Here is a 9338-nt window from a genome sequence, read left to right as displayed (position 1 = left end):
GTATTCTGGAAGCTTCAGCACTGCTGGAGCATAAAGCACAAGGAAGGAGGGGGTAGAACTTGAGGTGGAAGTCGGAGGCGAAGCTTCATGTGCCCAGGGAGGACCTTCAGCTGTCCACGGGGTCCTGTGGCTGCCGCCTTTGAAACGAGGGCAGCATGCCGGCCTGACCTGCGGTTTTGTGGGCCCACCCACTTGGCCCTGGAGGCCCAGCCTGGAGGAGCACCTTCCTTGCCCCAGCCGGGCCCTGTGGGCACCCGGGGCAGAGTCCTAGGCTGTTTATCAGGAGAATAACGGCAGCAGTGTCTCTGGACCCCCAACCAGTGTCTGGCACATAGTATGTGCTCAGTGCGTATCAGCTAAAAATGTGGAGGGTTTTCCCCTGTGCCCCACCCTGCCCACTCCTTGCCTTCTGTTGCCAGAACGTGGGGAGTGTCGACCTGGGCACCCGCCCGCCGTCACCGACCACCACCTTTCTCTGGCCTACTATTAATTGATAAACTCATTTAACAAACATTTGTCAACATATGAGTACAAGTATGTGCCAAACACTCTGTTCACAGCCTTAGAGCCACTATGGAGGGATTCACTGTGTGCTGGGGACCTGGCAGGTCACCAGATAATCAAGAAATAACACGGTCGGGGCTGAGACTTGTTTGGAGCGTTAGGGGGGCACAGGGGCAGGCACCTAACACCCTGTGCCAGTGAGGGTGCGGGAGGAGGATGACGGAGGGCTTCCAGGAGGAGGTGAGCAAACCGGATCCTAAAGGATGGGTAGGCAGTGCAAGGCGAGGGCTCAGCACAAGAAAGGCGGGGCAGGGAGACACTGGCTGGCGGAGAAGCAGGTGGGGACATGGGTGTCGGGGAAGGAGTGCGTGTCGTCCTTGCCCTGCTGGCCGTAGCTGTGGGTCCCACCACACACTTCAGCCCTGGAAGCCGGGTGAGGGCTCTGACTGGGGAGGAGCCTGGGAAAAGAATTTTGATCTAAAAGATGCAGGCTGCTTTTGATCCGGCTAATTTGGTGGCGCTGACCCTTTCATGGGGCTGGGCTACGCTCCCTGCCTCGCAGGCGTGCCTGAGAACAAGGATGCTTTGACCCGCAGTCTGACCCCGGCCCTGCAGTTTACAGCCCGCCTTTCAGCGCTTTGTCACCCGCGCCCTTATCGTTATTGGGAAGTCTCCTTTCATTCCAGCACATCCCGTTATCTGATTTGACCTGTTGGCAATTCGTCCTCTCCCACCAGGGCTTAGCGTTTTTCTGTGTGCGCATTTCATAAATACTCTCACAAGTAATTTACTCGGTCCCTCTGGGGTCAGGCCTCTGTGCAGTAGGCAGGCGTTGGCTGCTGCCAAGAGCTGGCACCTCGCTGGGCGCACATCGAGCCGCGGTCCAGACCCCAGCTGCAGTCCCGCACGCTAGTGAAGGGCAAGCACCCGCACGGAGCTGGGCAGACCCTGCCCCCCCCCCAGACGAGCTGTGGCCTTGGGCGAGTTACGGGAGGACTTTTAAGTTTATTTTATTTTATGGAACGTCTGGGTGGCTCAGTTAAGTGTCCGACTTGGGCCCAGGTCATGATCTCATGGTTCATGAGTTCAAGCCCCATGTCAGGCTCTGACAGCTCAGAGTCTGGAACCTGCTTCACATTCTGTGTCTCCCTCTGTCCCTACTCACACTCTGTCTCTTTCTTTCTTTCAAAAATAAATATACGTTAAAAAAATATTTTGTTTTATTTTAAATATTTTTTAAGTGTTTATTTTTGAAAGACAGAGACACAGCGTGAGTGAGGGAGGGGCAGAGAGAGAGGGAGACACAGGCTTCAGGGTCTGAGCTGTCAGCACAGGGCCTGACGCGGGGCTTGAACCCACAGCCATGAGATTGTGACCGGGGCCAAAGTTAAGACACTTAACCAACTGAGCCACCCAGGTGCCCCTAAAATATTATTTAAAAATACTTTTGCAACCATTCCATGAGTATAATTTCATTAAAGAAAAAGAAAGAAAGAAAAGGATTTTACCCCATCCCAGTGTCCTCTTTAGAGACGGCCCCTGGGGGCCTGTGGGTGACAGCAAACCACACAGACAGATGCGGTTGTGGATTTGTAGTTTCAGCATTGATGATGGGACGCTAGACATGTTGTCTTAGCGAAGCTTTCGAGTCCTTTCATGCTTGTCTGCCGCACAGTCTCCAGCCTCAGTACTGGTGTCTTTTGCGGACGGATCCTTATTTCCGGAGGACCCGTCCTGGGCAGTGCAGAATGTTGAGCAGCATCCCTGACCTCAACCCACTGGATGCTAGAAGACCTTGCCCGTTGTGATGATCAAAAACGTGCCTTCAGACATGCCCACATCCCCTGGGAGGCAGAGTCAGCCCTGGTTGAGAACCACTGGCCCGGCCAGCCCTTTCTTTCTACTGGCTCTAGAATATTTCTATTTAGCCAGATGGCCATTCAGATTCATTTTCAGCTAATTTGATGTAGTAAGCCTCAGTCTCCTCATCTGTGAAATGGGTATGGGAGCAGTACCTTTCTTACAGGGCTGCCGGGAAGAGTCAGTGAGCTAACGCTCCTGACATGCTCAGCGGAGGGCTCTGCTTACAGAAAGAGTCCGCAAAAATATAAGCTCTTTTTACTAATCACACCTTTTGAAATGATCATAACTCCGTGACCAGGGCAGGCCTAGTAGCCTCCCCGGCCCTCTGTCTCTTCATCTGTACAAACGGGAATGACTCCCACTTGACCTCACAGAGTTGTCGTGAGGATCGAATGAGGTAATGGCCGTGGGAGCACAGAGCCCATGCCTGACGCCCGCTCTGGGCACTGAAATCCTTACGCTCCTTTATCCCTTGACTCATTCCCGAGAAAGAGGGCCTGGCATGATTGGAGAGGCTCAACCTGGCATGTGGCGCCTCCTCCCAGAGCTGGTCCAAGAGCTGGGTGTGGGGAGCAGAGGCAGGGGGGGGTGGGGGCAGGCACAGGAGCCCCCCCCCCCCCCACGGCGGGCTGAGCACTGAACTTCCGGAAAGGAGCGCAGAGCCAGACCACGGGCCGGGCTTGCGCTCGTGGTTTCATCGTCTTTCGTTGCCCTGTTTCTCCTTCACCGACGGCTGTCACCAGACGGAGGGCCGGGGCTGAGAAGCAGCCTGGTGAACGGCTTAGCCTCCTGAATCAGCGCCGTGGTCCAGACTCTGGCTCCACGGTGTTCTGTCCGTGCGACCTTGGGCAGCAGACTCAATCTATGAGGAGCAAGGTGGGACTCACACTCCCTCCCAGGGGGCGACACAGTCAGCACAGAGCCCAGCGCGGAGGTCCCCCAGAGCAGGCACTGCAGCTGCCGCTGCGGGTATGTGGCCACTGTCCGTGGGTAATTTCCAGTCCATGCGGCTGCGGGGAGTGGGGGGGGGGGGGACCGAGACAGGATGGCGGGCTCGGCCTCGTGGTCAGTGACATGCCCACCTGCCCCGACCCACACCATGCGGGAGAACTTTCTGGACTGGTGGAGATATTCACCAGCTCCGCATGCCTGCTGAGCACTTGAAACGTGGTTCTTGCGACTGAGGAACTACATTCCGTATTCTGTTTCACTTAGAATTGTTAATTTCACGTCGCTTAAAATCGGAGTGGTCACAGGTGGCTAGTGGCCGCCGGGTTGGACAGATGAGACCTGGGACCTAATTGCTAGCTGTTTGCCAGCCCGGCTCTTGGTGCCGCCAGGGAGAACCTCGGTGTCGGGCACGTCCTCACTCGCAGAGGTGCCTCCACACACCAGGCCGACGAACTGCCGTCTCTTGCTGGCCTCCAGTTACGCTGCCGCTCCCTGAGGGCCGTGAGCCGAGCGGAGAACCTTGCTGAGAGGTCTCTAGCCACATCCAAAGGCTTTGCTGCGGGGCACAGATCACGGAGCCTCTCTGAGCCTTGTGGGCAGGGTCTGAGCCGTGGGAGTGGTGATGGGGAGAGCCTGTCTTCCCAGAGCCCTTCCGGGAGTCGGGCAGAATTGCCACCCCTTGCCGCTGGGCCCAGTACAGCCGAGGACAGCCCCCCAGTGATGGTGGCAGTGACAGGCTGGGCTCCGGACTTATCCTGAGGCTGAGACTCCAGAGCTTCTAGAATTTTCTCCCATCAAATCCCCCCAACAACCCTGTGAACAGGTAACTCTAGTTCTCCCCATTTTATAGGCCAGAAGACTAAGGCTCACAGAGGTTGAGTTGCCCACTCCGGGTCACACAGCCTAGCAGTCTTGGTGCTGGGTCCCGGGTCTCCTCTTTCCGAATCTTGTGCCCCGTGTGACAAATAGGGAAATGAGTAGACGTCACATACACATTAACCTTCTGGTAACTAACCTTTATGGAGAGCTGGTCTTGTTTCAGACTCCGAGAGAAGTACTTTGTGACAGGGGCTCCTTAATCAGATGCTGTTGTGCCCCCCACAGTTTTTCCAGTTGTTCAAATATATTTGAATTTTGAAGTTTAGCAAGGTCAATAAAACAGAAATTATGCCAGGGGGAAAAAAAAACCAAGAATCACACACCATTTAGGCTGTGGGAGCCTCGCACAGAAATGGCCGTGGGCCCCGGTAAGGATCGGACAGCTTGTCTAAGATGGCTTGGTGGCAGGACGCCTGGGGGGGGGCTCTGTCGGTGAAGCATCCAACTTCAGCTCAGGTCATGATCTTGCGGTTCAAGCGCTGCATCGGGCTCTGTGCTGACAGCTCGGAGCCTGGAACCTGCTTCGGATTCTGTGTCTCCCTCTCTCTTGCCCCTCCCCTTCTCATGCTCTGTCTGTCTCTGTCTTTCAAAAATGAGTAAATGTTTAAAAAAATTTTATTTTTAAAGTCTTGGTGGGCAGTGAACTCAAGGGGCGTTAGGTATTCACACTCCCGTAATATAAAATGAAGCGTGTCTGGAGACTTTTATGGTCACAAGTGGCTGAAGGCTGCTCCCAGCATCCAGCGGGCTGAGAGCCAGGATGCTGAACGCCCTGCACCGGACGGGAGCGACGAGCCCCACAGGAGAACAGTGACTGCACCCTCCGCCTGCTCCTCCAGGGACTCTGCTCCGCTTTCCAGGAAGGAACTCGGGTGTTGAGAGAGACGAAATAGCTTGTTTGAACCGTTAAACTTCCCTAAGCGCCACAGCTAGGACTCACACCCAGCACTCCGCCGCCGTCCGTCCCCCCCCCCCCCCCCCCCCCCCCCCCCCCCCCCCCCCCCCCCCCCCCCCCCCCCCCCCCCCCCCCCCCCCCCCCCCCCCCCCCGCCCCCGTGCCTGGGCTCATAACCACTCCACTGTCCTGCCCCATCATTGGGGACCGTTGACCTGAGGGGGATGTGGATGGAGCTCAGCAGGTCACCAGACCCCTAAAGTTACCTGCGTCACTCTAGGTGTGTATTTTTCCGAAGCGGGGGCAGCCCAGAGCTTTTACCTGCCTCTCAGTGGGTGCCATGGCCCCCTCCCCCACCTGTAGGGGTCCCTCCGAGAGATTCCACCTGACATTTGCTCCTTGTCTTTCAGGCGATTGCTCCTTTGCTGGAAAACAACCACCCACCACCAGATCTCTGTGAATTCTTTTGCAAGGTACGGCATCAGTGACGAGGGGCAGCCTCCCCCAGAGCATGTGTCGGCTCGGCTCAGTTTGCTAAAAACCCAGGCTTCCCCGACCTGGGTCAGGGCCCCAGGCAGAGCCCAAAGGCAAGCCAGGAACCTGTTCTTAGAGTCACAGCGATCTCTCTGCCACACAGGTGGTCAGGAGGGCCCTGAGTCCAAGCCGGTGGGTCAGGCAGGCGCACCCGGCTTCTCCTGGGACTGACTTTGGAGCTTCTAGGCAGAAATGTGTAGCAGGCTTTCAGGGTTCCTGACGTCAGAGCTGGTTTATTATTAGTCCCGGCTCCTCGGAGCACCGGCTGGCCCACAGCGGGGCACGGCCTGGGGCTTTTCCTGACCATGGCCGGCAGGCAGGGGGGAAGGCCAGGTTAGCAGGGGAGCCACAGAGCGGGACATCCACTCCCGAGGACCCGGTGCCCTGCTCGCGGTGGGATTTCCACGGAACACGCCTTGGGCATGCCGGGGACCAGTCAGCCCTCGCTCTGAAAGCACACTTCAGTAGTCCGGGGGCTGAACCAGCATGCATCCTGCTTTGTTCTTTGCTGTGTGAATTTTTTTTTTTTTTTTATGTAACTATTTGACGTCCTTGGAGAGATGCGGGGCCTGGGTTTGCTCTTCCCTGGCGCTCCCTGGTCTTGCACCTGCTGACTCACCTCGCTCGTGCTCCCTACCCCCTTGGCTCCATCCCCATCCACCGCTGTCCTCGGGGGGGCGTAGACTGTGCCCACCAGTGAGCCGAGCATGTGGCGTGGCCAGCGGGCACCTGGGAGGCCAGTGGTTTCCAGAGGGAAGGAGATGGAGAGCTCGCTCTCCCTGCTGGTTCGGGGGCCAGGAGCTTTATAGGGACAGGACTGCACTGTCCTCATCCCTCCATCAGGACACCTTTCCAGCAGCCCACGGAGCAGAGGGTGGCCCCAGCCTGCTGGCCCGCAGTCCTGGGGCGCATTCTTATTGTGCGTGTGTGGGCATGTGGCAGGGTGTGCCCTCCAGGCCCAGCAGGTGGGCAGCTATGCGTGCGTGTGCACAAGCGTGTGCCTGCACAGGTATCGGGCTCCTGTGCTGAGTGGAGCACGTCCCCACCCCCCCGGGGTCGTGGTGAGACTGAACTAGAGGGCCTTCTCCGCCCCCGCTGCTTGAGGGTGACATGCCCCAGGCGGGGTGGGGTCAGATGACCCCGTGCCTGGGCCCCCGGGAGCAGGGCCGGCTGCTCCCTTACCTGTCGAGGCCCGAGGCCCGTCATCTCCCTCAGCAGTTGTCCGATTTTATCCAAACCTCCTTACTCTGCTCTCGGGCTCTGTGGTTTCTCCCGGAGTTTGTGGTCTTCCTGGTGGTTCTAGAACAAGGGACCTTTGTTCAAAGCAAATCACACCTGAGGGTTCCTGGGCAGCACAGTTTGAAAAACAGTGAGGTGGAAGAAACCATTCTTTCTGGCATTTCCTGACCCTGAAAGAGACGGTGGCCCTGCCCTGTGGAGGGAGGGGTCCCAGCCCAGGGGGCCTGCGAGCCTTCGGGCCGTTTTCCCGCTGGGGAGCCCTCTGGGGTCCCAGCCTCGGTGCCTTGCCCACCCGGCAGCCTTCCTGGCAGCCTTCCCCGAGAGGAGAACTTGAGGGGAACAAAGCCACCCACCCCCCGCACCGGGCAGCCTCGCCTACCAGACTTCGAAGCCAGGACCCCACGGTCTGAGGAAAGTTTATTTATCTTGGGTGTCCCAGGACAGCCCCGATTTCTCACATCCCGAGTCGCGGGTCCTTATCCAGGGGTTAGAAACGCAGCCCCTGCAGGCCCGGGCAGGCTGTAAATGGGTTGGGAGTGAGGGGCCTGGTCTTTTCCACCTGAAGACCATCCGTTTTCATTTGTAACACAAAACACACTGATGAAATTAAAATCCATCTGAGAGGTTCCCCAGAACTTTGGAGAACCTGGCATCCAAACACTTAAACTCCTGCTATTCCTGCACCCAGAATTCAAGACACTCCTCTGTCAGACCACACACTCTGGGCCTTAGTGCTGTGAAGGGGTCTCTGTGTTAAATAAGGATCGTGTCCAGAGCGGACGCCCGTCTGTACCATCGGAAACAGTCTTGGATTTTAAGATCAAAACAGAAAAGCAAACAAAAGAGCCCTCCTCACCCAAAAAACAGAACAGAAGCTGCGTACCAGTACTGAGCGAGGGGATCCGGGCCCCGGTGCTGGGCTGCCGGCCCCTGAGCCCTGCTGGGAGCCACCCGGCCCCGGCAGCTCGGCCCTGACCATGTCCTTCCGTCCCCCAGCACTGCAGAGAGCGGCCTCGGTCCATGGTGGTCATCGAGGTGTTCACGCCCGTGGTCCAGAGGATCCTCAAACATAACATGGTGAGTCTCTCCCCCCTCCCCCGCCCACCAAGGATCTGGGGAACAGGGTTGGCTGGCCTGGCCCAACAGCCAGGGACTGGGGTTGGGGTGCTGTTTAACTTGGGGTGTTCATGCAGCCTGTCCCCCTCAGCCATATTTTTTTCCTCCAAAGGCAACAGGAAGCATCTTTTCACAGTAAGAATAACAAAACTCGTGTGGCTGAGGGAAGTTCCCCGTGCATAGTCAGAAATAAGGTCTCCAGACGCTCCGCCCTCTGCAAGGGGGACTGGAACCCCTCACTTCCTGGGTGGGGGCTGGGAAGGGTGGGTGTCCTTCCTGACGCACTGCTGGAAAGGGGAGAAAGAGTGACTTTGTGATGGAGGAGGCTGGCAGTCACAGCCGTGGCCGGCCAGTCACGGTCGTCGGCAGCAGGGACAAGTCATGTGAGGGCACGCACCCTGGCCAAGAGGTGAGGGGAGGGGCGCCGTGCCTCTGGCCCGGCTACAGGCCCAGGCTAATCCCGAGAGGCACGTCCGGCCAACCCCACTCTGCACAGTACCTGACGGCCCCTTCACAGCTGCCCAGGTCATCAACAAGGGACGTCTAAATGACCGTCACCGTCCAGAGGGGCCTGAGGCGACAAGACGACAGAGTGTAGTGGGGGAATGGGATCCCGGAACCAAGAAAGAGACCTCAGAGGAAAGAGCCGAAAACTGAATCAAGTGTAGGCTTTAGTGCATTCGGACCGGGTGCTCCCTGCACACCCACCGCGGGCCGGCACGTGCGGCCTGCTCGGGCCCTTTGCGTTCTCTCATCAATCCAGCGAGAGCAGCAAACCGCTTCCTCCTTGTCACAGATGGGGAAACTGAGGCTTAGCAGAGCCCACTAGCCGGCCCCAGGGGCCACAGCAGGAAGGAGAGGGACTAACATCTACTCACAGGTGTTCACTGAGCAGGCGCCTCATATGACAAGCGTATCGTGTGTCATTTGACCCCGAGGAGAGCCCGTGACCTCCGGAGCCTTCGTGGGTCCAGAGCAGCCGTGGAAGGCGAGGGCCAGTGTTCCGGCGTGTTCTGGTGTGCTCTACTGAGCCAGCCCCCGGCCTGGACTCAGGTCCCCTGCGTGACGTGGAGGCACCTGTGTCTTGGGGCACAGGCTGGGGCACGGAGTGAGGTGCGGGGTGCCCCTGACCACTGTCCCCCCGCCCCGTCAAGCCTGTGAAACAACTGTGGAAAGGGGCATCCGCAGTTCGGAAGCCGCCTTCCTGTCTCCACCCCGTGTCCCTCACCCCGACCCGGATGGAAATGTGGGGTACATGTGTGGTTGCTCATTCCACGCCCGTGGCAGACATCATGAATCGATGACAGCACTCTTCCCGCAGAGCCCAGAGGCAGCCTCAGAATCTGTGTCAACACCGC

General features: G+C 58.0%; 1 protein-coding gene across 1 annotated transcript in view; it reads left to right on the top strand.

The window, feature by feature from the left end:
- The window catches only part of CMIP (c-Maf inducing protein), an 80625-nt gene that overhangs the window by 40108 nt on the left and 31179 nt on the right, over positions 1–9338 (top strand). Inside the window, exons 7-8 of the mRNA XM_029926145.1 lie at positions 5502–5564; positions 7861–7941. Coding sequence (XP_029782005.1) covers positions 5502–5564; positions 7861–7941 — 144 coding nt within the window. The remainder of the gene's footprint in view (positions 1–5501; positions 5565–7860; positions 7942–9338) is intronic.

This window comes from Suricata suricatta, chromosome 16 (genome assembly GCF_006229205.1).
Source record: "Suricata suricatta isolate VVHF042 chromosome 16, meerkat_22Aug2017_6uvM2_HiC, whole genome shotgun sequence".
In the NCBI taxonomy this organism is placed as follows: Eukaryota; Metazoa; Chordata; class Mammalia; order Carnivora; family Herpestidae; genus Suricata; species Suricata suricatta.
The sequence above is the reverse complement of the archived record's forward strand: the minus strand, read 5'-3'. Positions and strand labels throughout refer to the sequence as shown.